General features: G+C 37.4%; 1 protein-coding gene across 1 annotated transcript in view; it reads right to left on the bottom strand.

Moving 5' to 3' along the window:
• The window catches only part of LOC107592321 (transient receptor potential cation channel subfamily M member 3-like), a 107,716-nt gene that overhangs the window by 60,249 nt on the left and 22,208 nt on the right, over positions 1-25,259 (bottom strand). Inside the window, exon 2 of the mRNA XM_016281802.1 lies at positions 358-437. Coding sequence (XP_016137288.1) covers positions 358-437 — 80 coding nt within the window. The remainder of the gene's footprint in view (positions 1-357; positions 438-25,259) is intronic.

The raw sequence follows: 25,259 nt of genomic DNA, 5'->3' as shown, positions 1-25,259 counted from the left end.
TCAGAAGACAACCAGTGAGAAATTAAGTGAATGTCCTTCAAATCAGAAGTCAAAACTGTCAGCTAGTGATCTACAAAGACATTATTTGAGGATTTCAAAAATATTAGAGAGGCTTTGAGATTTCCATTTCAGTGGCAGATTAATTATAGTAAAACTAACAAATTCTTTGCATCTTAAAAATTGTCTATAAAAGAAACAAGACATCTTTTACAAGTGTGACTGTATCTTTAGATGCTCTAATTTCTCTTTCATTAATAGTACAAACACATTTAGGCGCATCTAAATAGTTTAAATTTGCTATTTTTGTTATTAAAATGCACCATTTGCACAGACTACAGCAGAATTTGTGGTACTCACCTATGGTGGTCTTTGGTGCTTACAATAATGTGCACACATTCTCTCTTGCTGAAAGCTCTTTCTATCCATGATTTCTGTGCCTGTGGAGTAACAAAATAGGTATAAGTTACAGAAATCATTAGCAGTAGAAATGTCAGCTTCCTGCATCCACTTAAAGGGCCATGAAACCACTTTTCAGCACCGGTTAGTTCTCACCACAATTTTGAAAAATGCTACAAAAGTGGGCACGGTGCAGAGTGGAGGGGGAAGAGGGGAGACGGGCAACACAGCTTTGGTTTGTTTCAGACAGTTTAATTTCACCCCAATTGAGTTAAAAACATGAATAAATGCACATCCATTTGTATTTGCACTCTGCATCAAAAACATATATGAACGCGCTGTTGCACCTCTAATAACTTTTAAGGCTTATTTTGCAGCGTTTATATAAGACTTTTGATTGTTTACATCAAGGAGCTGTAAAAACCGGTTACACTCACTAAGTGAATGAATCACATTTGTGCTGAATTCTTACAAAGCAAAATCAAACGCTCACCTTCAATCCATGAACGTTTCTCTCAGTTAATGTACGCAATCTCACTGTCTGAAGTGTCTGTCACACATGCTGTTGTGAATAATTAAGCGAAGCGTCTTCTCATAGGATAAGAATAAGTATGAGACACCGATGCGTCATCGAAGTACTATAGTACTTTGCCACATCAAAAACTATGACGTCAACACTATATAGATTTTAAACCCGGAAGACGAAAATATTGCAAAAAGCTTAAAATGAACCAGTTTTCTCCAACAATTAAAATTGCTAACATAACATTGTCTTCTATGATGTGCAACACAAACACCTCAGCTAAAATCTCAGAAAAAGTAGTTTGGTGTTTCATCACCCTTTAAGAGACCAGTAAATCCCAAACTAAACATAACCAAAGTACACATTTGATCAGCCTTTTTTTTTTTTTTACATTGCAGAACCAGAAACTAGTGCTTTATCATACTTTTGTCCTGTTTTAACATGATTACCTATTCACCAGTTGTTGTTCAATCAGAGCTTTATGAACTGGTCTCTTGGTTTATGTTTTTCTTTTTAAATATTTTTTATATACTATCATTATTATTTATTATCGGCACCTTATTTTTTTGGTAATCTATATTATTGTTTTCTTTTTCTATTCTCATCAGTGCTTTTGTCATGTGTATTAATGCTTTGGCAATTGAAACATGCCAATAAAGACTTTTTTTGAACTTTTGAAGTTGAACTTTTATTCAGGTATTACAGGTCCAGCATTTATCAAATGAACACACTGTTTGCTTGAATAGCTTGCTTTAATTCAACACAACAGCAGCACCATCTGTGAACGCACCTCAAAAACAGCAAGTGGTTACACAGGCACTTACCCCACAACCATACTTCCTACGGTACACCATTACTCTTATAAAAAGCTAGCCTAAGGGAGAGAGGGAGGTGGTACTGGGATTTAGCTTTTTCAGGGAAAGCCCCATGTGATGACTCAGTGAATCCAGGCTGCATCGCTGACCACCCACATTCACACATCGTTACGCCAACATGAACATGGATAATGTAGATCTGACTGAACTCAATGCTTTCTGACAGAACTGCTGTGAGAACAGCTCTCTGCTCTGGTGTTGGTCAAAAGCAATGCATTAACCTTTTCTGTTTGAAGTCTAAGAGACCCTAAGGCCATTTTAATTGCTCAGAAAACATACTTAACATTTAAGAATTGGATTGACACAAACTATCCTAATCTTATGAGAACTAATCATAAACCAAATGAATAACTTTCATATTTGGAATGTTACATTACTTACTTTTAGACTTTCAGAGAACCCAGTTAAATATGAACACATGTTAGGGATGTGCCAACATCACAAAATCATAAATATTTCATGCATCTCTAATAGATACAACAATTTTTCACATGCTAACGTTCATTCATTGGTGATGTATAGCACCATAGGAGCCCATCTGCTGTTTATTTGTTTCACTGTATTATTATATAATATGTCAAACTGACCACAAACAGAAACCACAAATACTGTATTATATAACAGTCATATTACAAACCTACCAACTATAACAGAAAATTAAAATCTTAATATCTGCTTTAGTGGGTCAGAGGTTGTGTTATTTTAGTGTGATTGAGATACTATTATAGTTTTTATTAATATTTTGAATTATTTTTTATATTCTACATTTTCAAATTAATTTATAGTTTCTGTAATTTGTATTAGGTTTTACATATGTCTATTTTTTTAAATATATGTATAGTTTTTTAATGAATTTTTTTAGTACATTAAGTTACAGTAAATTAATTTAAAATGTTATTTTATTTCAGTTAATTATTATTATTATTTAAAGTAAGAAATTTAGTTTGAAGTTTTGGTTTTAGTTAACTATAATAACCCTAGTCAGAGGAACATATTAAAAGAATTTAAAGGAAAAATAAAGGTAAATTGCAAAATTACTATTATTTGCATACATACAGCACTGGGGTCTCTTAAACCCAAATCTTAACAACAAGCAATCAAAAGAACATGAAGGTTAACAGAAGACTGCAGAGCCAAATGTGCTAATATTAACTGTCAAGCAAAAGAGAAGTAAAATAGTTTGGGAAGTAACAGACAAATTATATCAAACCCAACTGTGAACTCTAGGTGTGATACCTCAGTAATTCTGCTTAGGTGTGATGAACATAATCAGTTTAGTCTCCAGTGTATTCCTGTGTTTGGTTTTAATGTGATAAAGCACCAGGTAAGCTATATAAGATATCAAGAAATGCAGCACACATTCAAAACAATTATTAGTTGAAGAGACCTCATAAACTTCTCATACTCTTGTTTTCTTTCTTTCTCAGCTTGTTTGTGAGTGTTGACATGATTTGCAGGGATCTCCAGTCACAGCAGAGAGCTGCCAAAAGCTTGTGGTGTAATTAAGATTTGTCCTTAGGATTTGCCCCCTGAGAAGCAAAGAACAGATTTGCTCCTTGTTGGAAATATCTCACCATCTATAGGGCATCTATGCCAACAGGTAATGTTATGGAAAGTGGAGCTTTTGGGCATGTAAGCAACAAAAGCCAAAAGGAAATAAATAAATAATACAAAAACGTAACATCAGATAACATTAACTTTTCAAAGTATTATCAAGCCAAAAAAAAAAAAAAAGTTTACTTGGGAAAGAAAATACGTATAAACCTTTTTTATATTGGATTTTTTTTTTAATGTATGATATTTTACAGTAGATTCAAACATTTCAAAAGCTAAATGGCCAATGGCAAAGTTAGTGCTAATTTTTATAACTTTAAAATTACCATTTGAATGACTTTAACTGTAATTTGTATTTTTTAAAATAAAATGTTAAAATTATAAAAATATAATTTGTAATTATTAACATTCTATTTTTTACTTTAAATTGAGACAAAAATATTGAATCATCAGAAATTACCTGCTCTTTTTCTTCATCTTCATAAATAAATCCAGAAGTCAGTTACCCATCATAATTTTGCCATCCAAATTTTCACAGTGGCAGATTCTGTTCTGTTGAAAGCCTATGGACTTTAGAGGCCAAGCATGCATGCTTGTGGCCTTGTTAGCTGAAGTTGAATGTGTTAGGACTTCAGGATTAATCCTTTCTGAAAGACAGTTGGGACGCCCCTTTCAAATCCTGTTCTGCTAACCCAATTTGACACCCCTACAATAACAAACTCCCAACAGTGGCATCCAGATGGGAACATCCATGTTTCCCTTTCTCACAATCATACACACACTGTGACACATTCAAACACACTTTCCTTTAGCATTGTTGCCCAGAAAATCTTGATTATTCTGAGGCTGTCACATCACCCACATCACCCCAAGGCCTGTCAGAATCAGCTCACACTTCTGTGCATCAGCAAAATCCTCACAATCATCTCACACAACACCAACAACAAATTACACGGGGGAGGATCAAAGTATCGCTCAGTCGAACAGAGATTAACAATGGCCGCCACCTTCTTTTTCTGATATATGGTAATTATAACAGCCCTACCGAACTTACATAACACCCCCACTGTATTTACTGAAATAACGCACACACAAACACACCAGCACAGTGCTGATACACCAACTGTCACCTGTGTGAAAAGATGTCAGTCTGAGCAAAGCAGTCAGAGACAGATGGAATCCTCTAAGCTGTCCATCATGTTTCTCCTCCCGGTTGAGGAGCTCAAAGACTGATGGGACACAAGCCTGTGGTGAGGGTGAGACCTCAGATATGTGCTGTATGAGCTATTTTTAGCAGAGCACATATAAACTGCTCATTTGAGGTAAAATTGTCACTTTTATTTTACCACATCAATTTATGGGCTGCAACAATATATTTACTGAATACTAATGTTTTGTTTTGTACATTGATAGAATTTATTTGTATAGCACTTTTTATACATGCAGCTCAAAGTGTTTCACAGGTCAGAATAATTTTTTTAAACAAAATAAATGAAATATTATTGTGAAGATGAGAAAATACAGTTTGACTAAACAATATATACAAATATAAATAATAATAAACATATAATAAAATGCAATATATAATATTCACATATTAATTATAATATACATTATTTATATATGTATTTATTGTAAATAAATATAAAATAAACAAAATATTATATACTTAAATTTTATTAAAATAATACTAACTTCAATTGAAAGAACCACAGAGACATAATTTTTCAAGGGAATCAATCTATGAATGAATGACTAATATTTATTTATTTATTTTTTTGTACATTGAACTTTGATAATATTTTAACATAAAAATGCACGTCTCCTTTAAGTGATCCAACCTGTTTTGCTCTACTATTTTCTAAAAAGCTGACAACTGTCATTGGTAACGTCTGACTCCAGTATCCCCCCATTCCCTGCCCAAACACCTACTGAGGTGTTGGGATCTTAATAAAGGCACTCCACTGTGAGTTCATTTACTGTAGATTAGAGCTTCATTTCCCCACTGTTTAGCCTAATTAAAACCTCTGCAGATTAGTTAAAGACTGTTTATACAGGGGCATTGCAGGATAGAGTATTGGCAACATCTATAACATCACAGAAGATCTCTCCATGGTAATATATGAGGGAGCAGTGCTTTTGGACAGGGAATAGAGAGTGCTACTCAGGTTAAGCAGTGTAAGATTAATAATTTAATTTGATGATAATTGGCATCACAGCGTTCCCCCTGTGAACACGAGCTATATTTCCAGGTAAAGTTCAACATGCCAGTGATCCTGGGTAACAGTGTTAAGCTCCTTAGCAAAAATATATAACACACTGGCAAGCTACATATGCATCTTAGATTAACCAATATAGTAAATAACTGAGTAATCACTGTTCATAAAATATAAACTAATCTAGAAATACTATCATTCGAAATGTTTGGGTCAGTAAAATGTTTTTAATTTTTTTGAAAACTCACCAAAGCTGCACTTAATTGATCAAAATTAAAATTAAAACAGTAATATTTTGAAATATTATTACAATTTCTAAAATGTCTAAAACTGCTTTCTGTTTTAATATATTTTAACATTTTATTCCTGCAATAGTAAAGCTGAATTTTCAGCATCATTACTTCAGTCTTCAGTGTCACATGATCCTTCAGAAAACATTCTAATATGCTGATTTGGTGCTCAAGAAACATTTGTTATCATCATCAATGTTGAAAACAGTTGTGTTGCTTAATTTTTTTGTGGAAACATTGTACATTTTTTTCAGGATTCTTCGGTGAATAGAAAGTTCAAAAGTACAGCATTTATTAGAAATATAAATCTTCTGTAACACTGTAAATGTCTGCACTGTCACTTACAATTTAATGCATAACTGCTGGATACATTTTTGTAAGTACTAAAACAATCTTACTGACCCCAAACTATTAAACAATAGTGCATGTTTAACTTCAGTTATATAAAACTATAAACATCTAAACTATATGCTGCACATTGGGTACAAATATTTTATCTCAGTTGTACCTTATTTTCCATTTATGAAATTTCATAGAAGATGACAATTCTCACACACATTGTACAGCCGTTGTATTTGACATGTGCATCCCTCCCCGGCTAATGGGCCTGAGTTTAGGATGGATGAGATCACAACAACCTTCTTCAGGCACTGAAATACCTGTAAATGGATTTTGGAGCCTCCGTAGAGAACAGATCAAAGGTTTCACCGGGGAAAAAAAGATGGCACATGAAAAGGCTTTTCCATTACATTAAGTATGGCAACACCCTTGATGGCTTTCCAAGTTTACTTTCACAATTTAGATGCATATTTGTAAACATGGAATTCAAAAACCAGAGGTAAAGACTATTAACATATTCAACCACCTAAACCATGTTGGCCAACCAGCCAGACTACCATCAAACTAGCATTAATCAGCAAAAACCAGCATGGATACACTGGTTAAAACTGCCTTCTAGCAAAAATCAAAAAGTCAAAAAAAAAATCACAATATAACCTCTATTGTGAAAAAGTCCCATTTCTTTTTCATTTTATTAAATATTTCACTAACATGACTTTACAACTGGCTACTGTACATAAACATACACACATTCTCTCTTTCACGTGCATATCTGTCTATATAATCTACTCAGGGTTATAAACTCTGACAGGCACTGAGACAGTTCTCTCCTGTTCTCTTCCATTTCAGCATCCTGCGGCTTAGCTGCTCAGTTTGGCATGAAAACAAGCAGGGGATCAGGCTATCCCTGAGAGATACGGAGCAGGCTGCACAACTTCTTGTCCAGGCCCTTGTCATTTCTAGGCTGGACTACTGCAATGCTCTTTTGGCTGGACTTCCATCAAGCACAGTCAAACCTCTACAAATGATTCAGAATGCAGTGGCATGACTGGTCAAAAAGAGCTCATGTTACACCTCTCTTCATCTCCTTGCACTGGTTACCGGTTGCGGCTCGCATCAAGTTTAAGACATTGATGCTTGCATATAGAACAGCCACAGGCTCAGCACCCGCCTACTTTCACTCACTACTACGGATCTACATCCCCTCCAGAAGTCTGAGATCTGCTAGTGAGCGACGCTTCATGGTACCATCACAGAGAGGCTCAAAATCACTTTCCAGAACATTCTCGTTCACCATTCTTGGCTTCCCACCCCTATCCGGAATGCTGAATTTTCAAGTGACAGCTTGACATACTTGACTTCATCCTAAAAAAAAAAAAATGTATTTTGTCTTTATTTATTCCTTCTCTTTCTAGCTTGTACTTATTTGAACAATGCCTAAAACTTGGTATTACAAGCACTTCTTGTGTCTGTTTGCCTCTTTAAGAAGAATCGCTTTATGTATCCCCCAATTGTAAGGCGCTTCGGATAAAAGCGTCTGCAAAATGACTAAATCTAATCGTAATCGTAAACCTAAATCTAGATATATGTGTGTGTCTGTGCTATGTAATACACCCAGCTTTATTGAATGTCCAAAACGCTTTGTTCTGTGATCATCTGGACGTTTCAAAACATTGCATGTGTGCAGAGTTAAAAAAGAAGGGTACTGCCCAGAGTTACATCACTTACCAAAGATAATTTACAGAATGTGCAAAGTTGATGGGCTTCAGAATAAACCTTCTTTAAAAAAAACGTAAAGCATAAAGTCGCAAGGCAATGTATTTCCTAGTATTCTTTAAAAAAGCTGTGACAATAAACAACACAGACAGGCAATCATGGGATCCCTTTATACCTAGCATTAACATGCGTTTCACATCTGGGTAGTATCTGGACAATTTTTTGCAGGACTGCACATACAACTTAATTCAAAAGCGACTCCATCAGACTTGTCTCCACACAAAGCAAATCGTCGCCATATATCCATTGACAGAAAAAATGCTTTCCATTTTTAGGAATCCATTACATACTGGATGTTAATAGCAATTAGAAGTGAAGCAAACATAAGAAAAAGTATCAAAGTACTCTCTTTGCAGAGATAAATGAGATTCCAATCTAGCGAAATAATCAAATATTATTGATTAAATTGTGTGGAAAAAAATCAGAACCTTCATTAAATGTGTTCGAAATCCATCCCGGACCATCTCCAAATGTGGTTTCATTAATTACGATCATTGAAAAAGCATGTTAATGTCAGGACTTAGATGTAGCTGTTCATAGACCAATGATTATATTTCGCATCACAGAGGCCTTTAAAAAAGTAAATCTGTTCTTATTTTTTATGCCTGGCCATAACACACGAGTATGTTTCATTTCAAAGCACTAAGGAGCTCTACACATTTATTTATGGATGCACTCACGTTCAACAACCACAGCTATGTTCTGAAGCCAATTCAATCAGCATTTGATTTCATATGTACAGGCTCTCCTGGCTCACAAAGAAGTGCTGTATTACTTGAGAAACCCCAGAAACCTCTATCAAACAAAGGCTAACTAACATAAGTTGGTATAAAATCCTGCCAGTTCCTGAGAAATGCAAATCCCTGTTGGCAGAATAGGATTAGTCTGTATAAAATAATGACCATAACTTGGCAGTCTCTTCATGCAATAATAGAAGAATGTCACACGATATGGAGGGAAAGGTAGATAAAGAAAAAGAAGTTACAGACTATGAGCAAGTGTGTGTGAATGCAAATAAGCTACTAAGTGTGTGTGCGCTGTGTAGGGAAAGCGATAGGCACACATAAGCAGTAATTGAGTGACTAAAGCCTGGAGACAGAGCTTGTTTTAGCCACGTCGAGGACAATCCATCTGTAGACCTGCAGAATAAGCATGGGCTCCCCTTCCCATAGGCCTCCCCAGTCCCAGAATGCGTCACCTCAACCAGCTCATAATCACTTGTGGCATGACCATTCTGCCTCTCTGCAATGACTCTATGAGGACCTAATTCTCCCTGCCTATCCGAGACAGAGACAGAGACGGAGACGGAGAACAGCTACACTTCTGTGCTGCCATTATCACAGCATTTCTACAAAATGATAAGTGTTACAATAGATGAAGGTTGTCAGAAACGCTCTCTCTTCTTGGCAGAAAGATGAAATATTAATCTTTCAGCAGCGGACAGATTGGCAAAGCCGTATGACGGGACCTAAGTCGACCAAAATGTAGAATATTTTTTAGCCGAGCAGGAAAAGATGATTGATGATTACAGCATATGGTGTTGTTTGGTACCTGCTTATCAGTGCCTTGAGTAAATTAGACCTATATTTATAAAACACACATACTGAGTTCTTGCTTTATTATATCCCATTTTCTTGGACCAAACTGTTATTGGTTATAATGTATGGTGCTCCAAATATCACAGCAGTTGCAATTGCTTTATGACTGCATAGGAAGCGCAACACCCCATATAATTTTATCAAAAATGCTGGAAATGTCAATAATCTATATACTGTATATTACAGGGAACTCCGAAAAAAGTACATAAAATATCACAAAAGATGTGTTGTTCGTGATTCACTTTAATCCAAATTCAGTCCAAATTAAATTTAAATGTAATGAAATAGAATTAAAAAGAACTGAAATTCAGAGAAACTCATATGAAGAAGAAGAAGAAGAAGAAGTTTTATTTATATAGTGCCTTTCCATAGCTCAAGGTCACTTTACATAGTGCTAAACAAAACATTTGCACACCCATATACACAATACAAACACATAAGGCCACATATAGCCACATTATCCAAAATACATATTAAAAAGATAAGTTTTTAGCTGAGTCTTGAATGTAGACAAAGATGGTATATTATGCAGTGTAAGGGGTTGCGAATTCCATAATTTCTGAGCATTAACATTAAATGACCTACCACCTACAGTGGACAGCCGAAAACGAGGAATGGACAAAAGACCAAGCTCAGATGATCTGAGAGACCGGGCAGGAGAATAGGAGTACAGTAGGTCAGACAGATATGGAGGCGCAAGACCATTTAATGCCTTAAGCGTTAGAAGTAATATCTTGAAATGGATACGTGATGCCACAGGCAGCCAGTGAAGATCATGCAGTAGAGGAGTAATGTGAGCAGAACGCCTGGTGGAGGTGAGAACTCTTGCTGCTGCATGGCAGACTGTGTCAAATGCAGAGCTTAGATCAAGAAGATGATATATGATATCTCTGTACTTTATGACTAGAAAAGCAAAGATTGTTATGGCAAAACTTGAATGTTGCCTTGATAACACTTTATTTGAAAGTTTGAGGTTTAAAAATCCTTGAAGTTTAAAGAATTATAAGCCTTACTGACAGATAGAACGATAGACAGAACAATGGATGGAACTCCAGAATGGCAGATAGAATGATCGATTGATAGAACTACAGAATAATAGATAGAACAATTGTTCTATAGAACTACAGAACGAATGATATTAATGGATAGATGGATGGATGAATCAGGGCTCGAATATAAGGGTCTGTATGCCCAATGGCACGGGGCCAGCATAAAAGACACTCGGGACAGTAGACAGATTTGTCATTGGCCCAATCGGGCCACTGCTGTGTCCTCACGAAAGTTTATTATTTGTAAGTGTTTTAAAAAATTTGTGTAACGATCAATCCACTGAAGGCGCGTGTAAGTGAGAACCCAAGTGCAGTTTATTTACAGTGATCCAAACAATAAACGAAGACTAGAGACACAGACTTGACGAGGCATGAACAGACTTGACTCACCGACAGCGGGTTACAACATCAATACACGACGAAGACTATGGGAACATGATGGCTACTTATATCAGACAATGAGGGTCACATGACAAGAACAAACCAATGGGAACAAGACACATGACTAAGACTACCAATCAGAACATGACACATACACAAGGCAGAGATACATGAGGGCAAGGGAAGCATGACACTGACAGCATGAAACAATTACAAAATAAAAGAAATGAAAACATGAACAAGACAAAACCCAAACACCACATTACATTTCCCCCCCTCTAAGGGTGGCTCCAGACGCCCAAACAAAACCCAAAACAAAACCCAAAAAGTCCAGGACGGTGGTGGAGTGAAGGTGGAACTGGGGGAGGGACTGAGGGCCAGGCCCATGAAGCGGAACAGGCAGAGTGGGGGGCCATGGCGGCGCAGGCAGAGCAGGGCGGCCATGGCGGAGCAGGCAGAGCAGGGCGGCCATGGCGGAGCAGGCAGAGCAGGGCGGCCATGGCGGAGCAGGCAGAGCAGGGCGGCCATGGCGGAGCAGGCAGAGCAGGGCGGCCTTGGCGGAGCAGGCAGAGCAGGGCGGCCGGGTGATGACGGCAGAGCAGGAAGCCATGGCGGAGCAGAGACATGGACAGACCACTTGACTGTGACGGAGCAAGCAGAGAGTTCGTGAATGGCCTCCTTGGCCGTGAAAGGACAGACAGCGAGTTCATGAACGGCCTCCATGGCTGTGACACGACAGACTGTGAGTTCATGAACGGCCTCCTTGGTCATGGCAGGACAGACAGTGAGTTCATGAACGGCCTCCATGGCTGTAACAGGACAGGCAATGAATTCATGGACGGCCTTCTTAGTTGTGACAGGGCAGACTGGGAGTTCGAAAGCGGACGCCACCACCTCAGGAGGTTCTGCAGCGGATGCACGCCCAACCTCCGCGTCCGACTCAGGCGTGGCGGCCATCTTGGCCGGGGACGTGAGCAGACTCTGAAATGGCAGCCATGTCGTGACGAGACTCTGGAAGATCAGTTGAGACGTGACGAGACTCTAGAAGGGCGGCCATTTTGCGAAGAGACTCTTGTGTTGCAGCCATCTTGCAACGAAGCTCTTCAAAGTCCACCCGGTTAGAAAGTTCACAAAAATCCTCCACATAGTCCTCAATAGGCCTGTCACCTTGACGAAGGCAGAGGAGGCGTGAAACTGCTGGGTTCATTATAGGGGTCGTGTATTCTGTAACGATCAATCCACTGAAGGCGCGTGTAAGTGAGAACCCAAGTGCAGTTTATTTACAGTGATCCAAACATCCAAACAATAAACGAAGACTAGAGACACAGACTTGACTTGACGAGGATTGAACAGACTTGACGAGGCATGAACAGACTAGACTCACCGACAGCGGGTTACAACATCAATACACGACGAAGACTATGGGAACATGATGGCTACTTATATCAGACAATGAGGGTCACATGACAAGAACAAACCAATGGAAACAAAACGCATGACTAAGACTACCAATCAGAACATGACACATACAGGTGCATGTCAATAAATTAGAATGTTGTGGAAAAGTTAATTTATTTCAGTAATTCAACTCAAATTGTGAAACTTGTGTATTAAATAAATTCTATGCGCACAGACTGAAGTAGTTTAAGTCTTTGGTTCTTTTAATTGGGATGATTTTGGCTCACATTTCACTAAAACCCACCAATTCACTATCTCAACAAATTAGAATACTTCATAAGACCAATAAAAAAACATTTTTAGTGAATTGTTGGCCTTCTGGAAAGTATGTTCATTTACTGTACATGTTCTCAATACTTGGTTGGGCCTCCTTTTGCATGAATTACTGCATCAGTGCGGCGTGGCATGGAGACAATCAGCCTGTGGCACTGCTGAGGTGGTATGGAAGCCCAGGTTGCTTTGATAGCGGCCTTCAGGTCATCTGCATTGTTGGGTCTGGTGTCTCTCATCTTCCTCTTGACAATACCCCATAGATTCTCTATGGGGTTCAGGTCAGGCGAGTTTGCAGGCCAATCAAGCACAGTAACACCATGGTCATTGAACCAGCTTTTGGTGCTTTTGGCAGTGTGGGCAGGTGCCAAGTCCAGAATCAAAATCAGACAGCAGGCAAGGGTCAACACACAGGCAATCAGTCCGACTAAACAACAAGGCAGAGGACACAGGCAAAGAGTCCAAAAACCAAGATACATATAAACAGGCAAACCGCTCAGAGATGCAGTGTAACACTTACAAGACTTCGCAAAGAATGACAAATTAAACCAGACTTATATAGGGTGAGCAGACAGGATAAATGAGACACAGGTGCAAACAGTGAGTGTTGATGAGTTCGGGCAAAGGATTATAGGAAATTAAGTTTTTGATGGAGTTGTAGAAGTTTGGGATGGAGTGCCCTCTAGCGAAGCTCATCGGGCACTCCAGCTAGAGATCATGACAGTTAGGCTAGTTTTTGCTGTGGTATTGAAATTGGAATAGAGAATTATAAAATTGAACTGGTATCTGAAATTTTGGTGCCACATAATCTTATTTATTAGAATACAAGATATATGGGTCTAAAACAATGATAACAACAACTGTTATAATGTTTTTTGTTTTTTTTAAAATACGGGGCAAATAGAAAAAAATCCTTAGCGTTGAGCCCTGATTGATGGATGGATGGATGGATGGATGGATGAAACGGAAGAACTACAGAACTACTGAACGATATACAGTATAGATCGATCGATCAATAGAACTACAGAATGATTTAATGATTGATGGAACTACAGAACGAACAACAGACTGAACGATAAAGATGGAAGGATTGAAAGAACTACTGAACTATTGAACGATAGACAGAATGATTGATCAATAGAACTACAGAATGATAGAATGAACGACAGACTGAACTATATTGATAGATGGACTGAAAGAACTACAGAACTACAGAACTACTGAACGATAGAACGATTGATCAATAGATCTACAGAATGACAAATAGAATGATCAACAGATAAAACGATACAAACAACATTCGATAGATAGAACTATAGATGTAAACAGAAATGGAGGGAATGATGGAACGACAGATAGATCTGTAAATAGACAGATACATAGATAATTCAAATTCACACACATGAACTGAAAGGGAGCCAATTCTTAAATTCTCATTCTGCTTGGAAGCTCAGCTTCTCTATATGACGACTGGACAAGCTCTAAAATGGGATAGCCAATTATTGAAAAAGTGACATACTGTACATGACTGACAGGCCATGTCATTTACAAGCATTGCTGTACACGGAGTGATCGGTACTGCACAAAGATGGTACTGCATATTCTATCTGAATTTTTTGCCAGGTACATCACTTAACTTAATTTAAACAAGAAAGACATGTTCCTGAATATTCATCCAACATCCATTCACAATAAATTTTCACCTGCAGGATTATGCATTACAGTTACATGTACTGTATGTGTAGGATTATGTTTTGTTCAGAAAGCTTAAAATACAACATAAATTGCACACACACAGCACATACAGTGTGCTTATTGTGTGAACCCAGTCACCCTATCTCACATACACACAAAGCTATGAGTGACATTCTACCACACACCTGTACAGACATATACATGTGTAAAAATACATGTTGAATACAGAATTTATGTATTTTCTATGTATTATGTATTACTGTATTTTCATGTCAGGAGGTGAAAGGTGTGAAATTACCTTTCTCCCTGCCAAAGTCACCCTCCGTTTCCTTGGTAATAACAAGCCACCCCCCCCTTCTTCTCACCTTCTGTTCTGTGAATGGAAGTGTTCTCACTCGGCAGCGATTATTAAATATGAAATGCTGGAGGTCTACAGAAGACAGACACTGCATGTATGGTCACTCCCTCAGTGGATTGATTTTAAAATACAAGTATCGGATCGGGACTCTGTATCGGCATTTTTGGGTGAACTATCCCTTTAAGGAGTATTTTTACTCACTGATTTCCTGTACATAATATATCACCACATGACTGGCATTGCCTTAGCTGCCTGTCATAGTGTGGATCCATAGCTGTCCTTTGTAACCTTGAACGGAGGTCAAGGCAGAATAATCTCTGAAAAAAGCATTAATCAAGGAGGCACTCTGCCATGATAACCAACTAATTGATTGTTGTATCCTTTCATCAATGTTATCACCCCTAATGGAAGCCTCGATTTCATTGATTTCAGGCAAAGGGGAAGATCTCACTTTTCCACATTATAAAGGGAAAAAAAAGTCTCAATCCCCCTTACACTCTTAAAAATAAAGGTGCTTCACGATGCCATAGAAGAACCTTTTTGTCTAAATGGTTCCATAAAGAACCTTTAACATCTGAAGAACCTTTCTGTTTCACAAAAGGTTCTTTGTGGCGAAAGAAGGTTCTTCAGATTATAAAAAGGTAAGAAAGAGATGGTTCTTTAAAGAACCTTTGACTGAATGGTTCTTTGTGGAACCAAAAATGGTTCTTCTATGGCATCGCTTGAAGAACCTTTTGAAGCACCTTTATTTTTAAGAGTGTAGTTCATTCCATCCCCTGGTATAAGTGACTTTCATTCCTTCAACCTTAATCTCATTACCGTTGCTGTTTCCTGAGAACACTAATCCAATGTTAAAGGAGATTAAATATACTGCATTAAAAGTATTGCAGCTGTAATATGAGGGGCAGTACGAAAACAGCTTACACTCTCCAGTTTCGCGCCTTCAAACGTAACGAACCTCTGTTCTTCCGCAGTATATCATTAGCCAGGATTTTTGGGTTTCTTCCTTCAACCCTGAAACACTTTCAGAGTCAACAGAGATGCTTTTGAAGGTTATCACATTGCAGTGGGTCGTATGGAATGCAGCTGTTCAGAAAACAGAAGCAAGGAAGCAGAAAAAACCCCAATATCAACACACAACAGAAATGTTTCTCTCAATTCGCAGCACTGCGGTTTTTCATCTGACCACATTCAGAGGATAAAGTGAGAATGCAGTTTCAATTTGGGGTCTGTAATAAAGGGTGAGCAAAACTGCTATTGCAGAGAAAAACACATTCCTCCCCCAACCCTGCACTGACAAGCACACACTCATACAAAAGGACGCATGATTTTACTTTAGTATTATGTATTTATGCTGCAGCTTTAACATCTTTTAAAAGAGCCCTTAGGGTCTGAATCTACAGTACAGCATTTGGAAATGCTAAATAGTGCAGCAGAACAATACAGCCCACTCAAGAGAGCTATCCTATAAAAGCTGTCATTGCACTGTTACATCCAAATTAAAAGAACAAGTTTTATAGCAATATGAGACATCAGCACAACAGTATTTGGCTTTGTAATATTCATAATAAGAGGACTTTAAAATTACATATACAAAACAACATATTGGATTCAAATTATAGGCATTTTTATTTTTCATCATCTCATTAATCATCTCATCAGCCTAACTACCAGTGTGCTTTGATTCGCATTTCAACCCTGTAATTTAATCTAACCCGCAGTGCTTCTGCCGCACAGGGCATTGTTACAACACCGAAGATTCTAAAGTCAAAGAATAATCAAGTACTGTTAGGCAAAATCAAAATCTACCAATATGATATGAATTCAATTTTCCTCAAGCTTAGAATGCTGTTTATTTGCCAGTAGTTTTTATAATGCGTTTTGTTTAAAATATAAGGGGATGTTCACAAAAATGTTTTATTAAATAAACATGGGACTAGTATAAAAGACTGTATACCGAGATGGTGCACTCGTATTACTATGAATGGAAGAAAGTGCAACATGCAATGCATGTCCCACCTTCTAAATGAAAGAACCAGTTGCTAAAGTTATCATGTTACTGCAGCTGCTGTTAGAAAACACTCAGTGTCCAGAGACACGTGCACATGTGTATTGGCTGAACCAACCTTATATATGTTTTTTATGCTCTGTCAGCACAAGAAACAACATTTAGGACAGTTCATGTTTTTTTTTTGTTGGTGATTTGAAATATGTTATTTAAATGTTTTTGTTTTTAAATGAGTTTGGTAAGCAATTTTTGAGATTTCAGTATTTCCCCAACCAAAGCTGTATGACTTTCTTTATTCTATGGAACACAACAGATCATTTTAAAGTCAATGGAGTACAAACAAAATTGTTCCCCACTGACTTTTTTTGTAAAATTTTTTTCAAAATATCTTCTTTGTGTTCCACTGAAGGTCTGGAACAACATTAGGGTGAGTAAATGATTACATCATTTTAATTTTTGGGTGAGCGGACCCTTTCACTTGATGAATGTAATACAAAACTCTGCCCAAAAACACTATAAACCAGTATATAAAAAAAAACATTGCTAGTGTAAACTGGGACATCCCATTTTGAAGGTGAAAGAAAATGCAAATTCAGAAGGCTAAAAATCGCCCAGCTTCCTATTCTGTCCTCACAAAGACATCACAGCACTGTTGCCAAACCTATCTCCCAGCTTTATTGTTCAAGCGTATTTCAAGCACTGTACCACGTGTCACTGATAACACAGTGGAACACGGACCAACGCAATCACAAGGGTTTTAGGAGGGAAATTGTTGGTAAGGCTGGCAAAGAACACATCCTCTGGGCACAGGAAGAGAGTGTTACGTAACCCTCTCTCTACCCATTATACTTGTGCCAGCCACCCTAGCTCTCCACTGTGCCCGGTCTGTTTCCTTTGAACCCAGCTTCTGTCATCTGCCAAGGGAGAGAAAGAATGGAGACAGGAGACTTTGGGACAGACCTAAGCCTCCAGCTGAGAGCCTCGTCATGATGATGTATGTAATGACTGAAATGCAGTTGGACAGAGGTCTGGATAAACACAGCTCAGACTGACTTCGGTCACACGCTCTTTGCTGAACTGATCACACTGTCAGAGAAGCCCTAGGGCTGCTGTCCTCTCCCAAACATCTCCACACATTGACCTGGAAAGACTTGACAGTGCAGAGAACATGACAGGCAGAATAACCAAGCTGAATGGTCCATATGAATAGATCAGATCAGCTTATATACTGTATAGTGGCCTCAAAAACTGGATACTTATGTCACACTTAAAATATATGAATGGCTTTGCTTTATTTAAAAAAAAGAAAGAAAGAAATCAAGAAATCAAGTGGAACTGACACTTTTCGAACAAAAAAGGAAAAAAGTCACTTAGATATTGAATTATGAAACTATAGATATAATTATATTATATATTTTATACATATATTTTATACAAAAAAAAACATTTGGACACTAATCTGGTTGTCAGATTGGAACATGTTCACTGTTAATTTAACCTAGAGCAACTAAACTTCATATAGTACAGCCACAAAAATGACCTTGAGACCAGTTGGTTGAAAGTAACTGCAAAAATCAAAAAGTTCTAAGAAAACATCTAGTCTCATTAGTGTGCAAATACCAATTGGTTTGATATTTTGTTTTCAATGCAATGAAATTCATAAATTTTTCAGTGCGAGTATTCTTACTGATACAGATACACCGTATTATTTTTAGCCAAATGTAAGATGAAGCAACTAGGCAGCAAATTTTGTGTAAAGAATTCTTAAATTGCTATGGAAATGGAAAGTTCTGTCAGTACGTCTCATTATAATGATCTTCTAAAGTTCTTCCTCCAATTAATACACACACACACGCACGCACACACACATGCACACACACACACACACGCACGCACGCACGCACGCACGCACGCACACACACACACACACAAGGGTGTTTGTGTGTCTATGGCCAATTTGACTCTGTGGACTTTCAGAAAATTAACTCTTAAAGGACTTTTTACACCCCTACTTGTTTAATTTGTCCACTAACAATATAAAACAGTTACTGTTTGAAAGTTTTAGGCTGTAAGATATTTTTAATGTTTTTAATGAAAGAAATGTCTTATGCTCATCAAGGCTAATACAAAAATACAGTAAAAACAGTAATATTGTAAATTAATATTACAATTTAAAATAAAATTGTTCTATTCTAGTATATTTTAAAGGGGGCCTATTATGCTTTTTCACTTTTTTAATTTTAGTCAGTGTGTAGTGTGTATGTTTGGGCATTAAAAAGATCTAGAAAGTTACAAATCTCAAAGTCCACTCCAAAGGGAGATATTTTGTTTTTTAAAAATCCATTTTCAAGAACTACAACAAACGGCTCGTTTGGACTACAGCATTTGTTTTCCGGGCTTTGTGATATCACAAAGCGGCTCATTGGAATATCATTATAAATAATTCCCGCCTACAGAAATTCGAATGGGTGGGGAGAGGCGAGGTTGTGGTTAGAAGCTTGGTTGAGTGAATGCATCAGACGAGACGACGAAGAAGAAGTGCTGCTGCAGAGTTAGTGCGTCAGAGAAAACTAAGAAGAAGAGCTGCTGTGCTGTAGCGTCAAATTTTTGGCATGTCTAGAACAGGGTTCTCAATTCCAGTATGTTTCTCTTATTGCTTCATATGTTTGTTATATTTGACTGTAAGTGCCCTGCGAAGTGGACATTACCGGATATTCCACCATGATTCCAGTTTGAAGGGAGTGTATATGTTCCATACACAGGAAACAGTGGTTGCAATTTATTTTTTAACTCTGTTCCTGAGCATTATAACCCCAATTTGCTATTGTGTGCTGCGCATTTTACTGAGGACAGCTTCCACAACATGAGTGAATAGTGCTGGATTCACCCAAAAGCTTTTGTTGAAAGACGGAGCAACCCTGTAGACGGAGCAGTACTGAAACACCGTCTAAGCTGTTCGCCAATCACAACGCACTGGGACAGCTAACCAATCACAACACATTTAGTTTTTCGGAAGGCGGACCTTCATCAAAGCCGGAACTAATCGAGCCTTTTGTGCCAGACTGGGGAGAAAGGTATTTTAATAATGTAAATTATGTGAAAAATAATGAGTTTTTCGAACCACCAAGCATGAGAGCATGTTCTAGTACACCCCCAAAACAAAATCAAGACTTTGTAAAAGAGCATAATAGGACCCCTTTAAATCATAATCTATTTCTGTGATGGCAAAGGTTTTTTACATTTTTTTTATTTATTTTGCAGCCATTCATTTTCACTTCCAAAAATGGTATACTACCGTAAAATTTATGTCCAATACATGTAATGTCCAATACAGTTTTTCACCGTATATAGTAGGGGAATTTACTGTTAACCATTTAACAGGTTTTTACTGTAGCATTTTTACAGTCTTTTACCGTTAAATTCACGGTCAATTTTTACAGGTGCACATCTCAAAAGATGTATTGTGTTTGATGACATTCTGTGGTGGAAAATACATTTAAAACATTTTTAGATTTTTTTTTCTTAACAGATCATATTAAAGTATACATTTTTAACATTTAATGTATTAAATTCTCTTGAATCCATGACACTGGCATTGCTACTGCAATGCTCTACAATTTAAAGGGGTCATATGATGCCATTTAAATTTTTCCTTTCTCTTTGGAGTGTTACAAGCTCTTGGTGCATAAAGAAGACTTGTAAAGTTGCAAAGACTAAAGTCTCAAATCCAAAGAGATATTCTTTATAAAAGTTAAGAGTCAACCACGCCTACCTAAAACGTCTTGTTCTAACACGCCCCCACATGTCTACGTCACGATGTGGGAAGATTTGCATAACGTTGCCCAAATGTTCACGCAAAGAAAGAAGGCGTAACTTTTATTCTCGCTGTAGTATTGTTGTTGCCGCCACCATGTCCTGAAGGCGCTGTGTGTTTCGTTGTGAAAGCGAAACTACTTTGTTTGGCCTTCCAAAAGAGGATGATATCCGCTTCGTCATGCCTAGAGCTGATCCATGCTGGTCGCTGAGGAACTACATCAACTTCGCCGGCGCCGCTCACTCAAGCCGGCCTCCGCTCACTCTAGGCCACCGGCCTCTGCTCACTCTAGGCCTGCGGCCTCTGCTCACTCTAGCCTGTGTGACGCTGTGTTTCGTTGTGAAAGCGAAACTACTTTGTTTGGCCTTCCAAAAGAGGACGCGACTAGAAATCAGTGGTTAAGTTGTATTTACAACACTGTTCCAGAAAAGTTCAACCCAAATATGTGTCCAGCGCATTTTATGGAGGACTGTGTCCTGCGAGAGTAGACTACAACGCCAGCTGTTCTGACTCACAGACTGGAAGTACGTTTTTTATATTTAAAGAATTTGACACTGACGATTCAAACGCGGGTTTTGAGCAGTGTAGAGTAGTGTTTGTTGTTTGTCATTTCTCCGATCACATATGCAGACATGGTTTTATGTTTACGCGGCGCTATGCAATGCAACGCGTAAAAAGACAGTATAAGTAATTATAATCCGTAATTATGTCCCCACTGGATACAACAAATGCCTTGTTTATATTGGGTTTTAATGTCTCGTCGCTCCGGCCAGGACAAGGCATCACAATATGGCAAGGGGCATAACATTTCCGTTACACGCTTGAGGTATTTGGCCAATCACAACACACTGGATAGGCCAATCAGAGCACACCTCGCTTTTCACACCGACAAGCTTTGTAAAAATCGAAGCGTTTCAGAAAGGCGGGGCATAGAGGAGAAACAATTATGTACAGTATGTGGAAAATAATGTGTTTTTTTAACCTTAAACCGCATAAACACATTTCATTACACCAAATACACAAAATAATGTTTTTTATAGCAACATCATATGACCCCTTTAAGATAGAAAAAAAGTGCGGAAAAATGAAGGCATGGGGGTAAAAAGTATCCAAGACACTTGTAATGTATTCTTTATATAACAAAATGAAAAAAGTTGCAAGCTTTAATAGAAAACAACACACTGGGACTTAAAAATGCCTGAGGTTGAAAAAATACCAATATATTAAAACATACACATACACACATACACACACAAATATACCAAACCCATTTTGCCCTCATAACCAGTCAGGCTGGGTTTCACAAACATTCGAGTTATTCACCGTTTATATGGGGATAACCATAATATCAACAACAAACTATCAGGTTTCCTCTGTTCATTGGAGTCACATGACATTTCATTAAAGTGACGGTATAGAGGCACTTGTCAATCATTCTGTCACATATCTAATAGAAGTGTCATTCTCTGTCGCCTGTACTGAAAGCCCTTGTTACATCACTTCTCTGGAAATCAACCCTGTGAACGATGTCTTTACACTCACTAGATCAGTGGTTCCCAAACTTTTTGCAGTGTGGACCCCTTTATAGTGTTTGACACGTGTCAAGCATCCCCACCACCTTACTCCAGTAAACACCACATTTTTAACTGCAATAATACAAATATTCACTGTATACAAGGCTTGACATAAACTTTTTTGCTCACCATCCACTGTGGCTAGTGGTTTCCCAAAATTACTAACAACTCAGCATTTTCATTGGCCACAAATTTTGTTGTTGGGAAATTACGTTTTATATGACTAAAGTTACTGCATACTAAAATTTAATTTCCAGGTAATTTTTTTGCCTATTTAAAGGGCATTTGTAACTAACCGTATTGAATGCATGCGTCATCTTTAATATAAAATTCTTACATTTTATTAATAATTTCGCTTATGTAATAAGACACTAAAGGACTGTTACCAATCAAATGAAATTAGTATTAACAAAACTGATCTTTCCACTGCAGAAGAAACAGAAGCACCTGAAGTGGCATTTACATGCATTTATGTCGCATGAATGCATTTACACTGCAAAACTACAACAGTATAATGTTATGAGCTTGGTGTTTTAAATGTTTTATTTTTAAATATACAAATATGAAATGTTGTAAAAAATGCTACTTTTACTTTCATATTTAAAAGATAAGCTACTTTTAAATATGAAAGTAAACTACCAATAGGAGTCAGCAAGTGAAGTCTTAATGAGTGAGTCATTAGGCTCGTTTGAGATGCATCGGCGCTGCACAGACCGATCAGCGTATGACATCAAAGTACAGCGAGAGTGATTAGAGAGCAGACGACTCTTTAAGCTTTTGAATCGCTCTCGCCATTCTTTGATGTCATATGCCGATCGGTCTGCGCAGCGCCGATGCATCTCGAACGAGCCTAATGAGGCATTCATTCAAACAATTCGTTCAGACGGCTGATTTATTCAAGAATGAAGCAAGTGACTGTCTGAATCATTGACTCAAATGATTAATTCAAAAACGGCAAATCATTCATTAAGGAAACACTGCTGTGTGTCGCTCAGAGATGCGCAACAGTTCTGCTGAGATCTTTGTTTGGAACTATTTTCGTTAACCAAATCAAAAACCAAAGTGGGAGTGACCGTGTTACCTGCCACTACTGAAATCCACCCGCATTTGGTGGGTGTTAATGTCAAGCCCTGACTGTATATTAGAAAACCTCAAATTTCAGTTATAAATAAAAAAGAATATTACTTCCTACCCTTTTTTAGTTAGATGGACGGGCCTGCATGTGTGTAGACAGATCATCAAAATCATTCTCTTGCGCACCTCTGGTGGTCAGTCTGCACACCCCAGTTTGGGAACCGCTGCCCTAGATCAACCTTAAAAATCTATCAGTTTAAAGTCTCTCTGTCTTGTGTAGGTAAAGTGAGGTATCTCTTAACATTCATAACATACAAAACCAAATTAATTCAGTTAAAATAAAGTTATAATAAATTACAAAAATATGTAAGTATATCACTCATAAATACTTATATTAATTTATAATATAAGTATTTATGAGTGATATACTTACATATTTTTTTATATATTAAATACTTTGTGCCTAGAAACAAAGCTAAAGAGTAAACAATAAATTCAATTCTCAATACACTATTCCCAATGCACAGCTTTTTACAGGCAAAAACATCTATTTCTGCTTGCAAAAAGCTGTAGGATATAAAAAATCTTTTAAAAATCATCAATCACTCAAATGCAATTTTATGCCTACTGGAGATAATAATGCTTGAGGACTTACAAAGAGTTTTTGTGACAAATGAGGTTTGTCTAAGCAGCGATAAATAGGCGTGCTGTGCAAATGGCGCGAGTCACATAAACAACTCTTCAACTTATTCAAGATGTTATTTTGAGTACAAGCTATATTTTGATATTTTAATGTTAACCTTTTATATGTAAATATTTTACATGTAAATGTTACATAGGGTGAACTGAGGCAAATTTTGATGACTTTCAAAAAGTTAACCTGAATCCACTAAGTTAAAAAATATTGTAAAAAAAAAAAAAATCATATAAAAAATATTAGGTCCCACTTTATATTAAGTGTCCCTAATACCTGTGTACTTGCATAGTAACTAAATGTGAACATAGTATGTAACCACAGTGTAAGTACACATTGGTACATAGTATCTACAGCTGTAATATTTCTGTAACTACACACATGTAACAACCCTCCGAATGGTTTGTGTAAGTACAAATGTGTAACAGGACATTGGTAACAACACTTTTTTTTACTTCACTAAGTACTAATGTAACAGGAATTATATAACTACATTTTGTAACAACAATATGTATACGAGTAATTGGAACCATTTGATCCAGGGGGTGGAGATTGGTAGGTTTAGGGGTGGAAATGGGATCCAGGGGGTGGAAATGGGTAGGTTTAGGGATATGTAAAGTGGGAGGAGTTGGATCTCGAGTTGGAGCTGGTGCACCACTGTAATACCAGTGTACTTACATGGTAACTCCTCAGGAACAGTCCACAATATAAAGTGTAACATTCTGGTCACCAACCACAATTTATATGTGAAGCCTAACTTACTGGCCCATGCTGTGTAACATCAGAGTAATTACATGATAAATCTAATATAATGTGTAACACGTTCTTTACCAAAAAGTGCTGTTAGTCCTGTTACACATTTGTACTTTCATTACCAACAAGTGTTGTTACCAATGTCCTGTTACACATTTGTACTTGCACATATCATTCAGTGGGTTGTTACATATGTGTAGTTACACAAACATTAGAGCTGTAGATACTATGTACCAGTGTGTACTTACACTGTGGTTACATACTATGTACACATCTAGTTACTATGTAAGTACACAGGTATTAGGGACACAATATAAAGTGGGACCAAATATTATTTTACAATCTCATGATCGCCCAGCAGTTCCATCACACACCATTAGGGGCTCACAAAATCTCAGTTCATTCAGTGACATTTTGAGTTGCTAATCATTTAATTTGATATTAAGCACACAATAATGGATGTTTAATTAGTTTTGCCAATCCCAATCAATTAACTGAACACTCAACAAGACGAAAGACAAAAAAAAAAGTTAAAGCCAAAACAATATTTCTCTTGGAAAGAAA

Source organism: Sinocyclocheilus grahami, unplaced genomic scaffold (genome assembly GCF_001515645.1).
Source record: "Sinocyclocheilus grahami isolate Dianchi unplaced genomic scaffold, SAMN03320097.WGS_v1.1 scaffold152.1, whole genome shotgun sequence".
Taxonomy (NCBI): Eukaryota; Metazoa; Chordata; class Actinopteri; order Cypriniformes; family Cyprinidae; genus Sinocyclocheilus; species Sinocyclocheilus grahami.
This window is presented reverse-complemented; position numbering and strand designations above follow the sequence as displayed.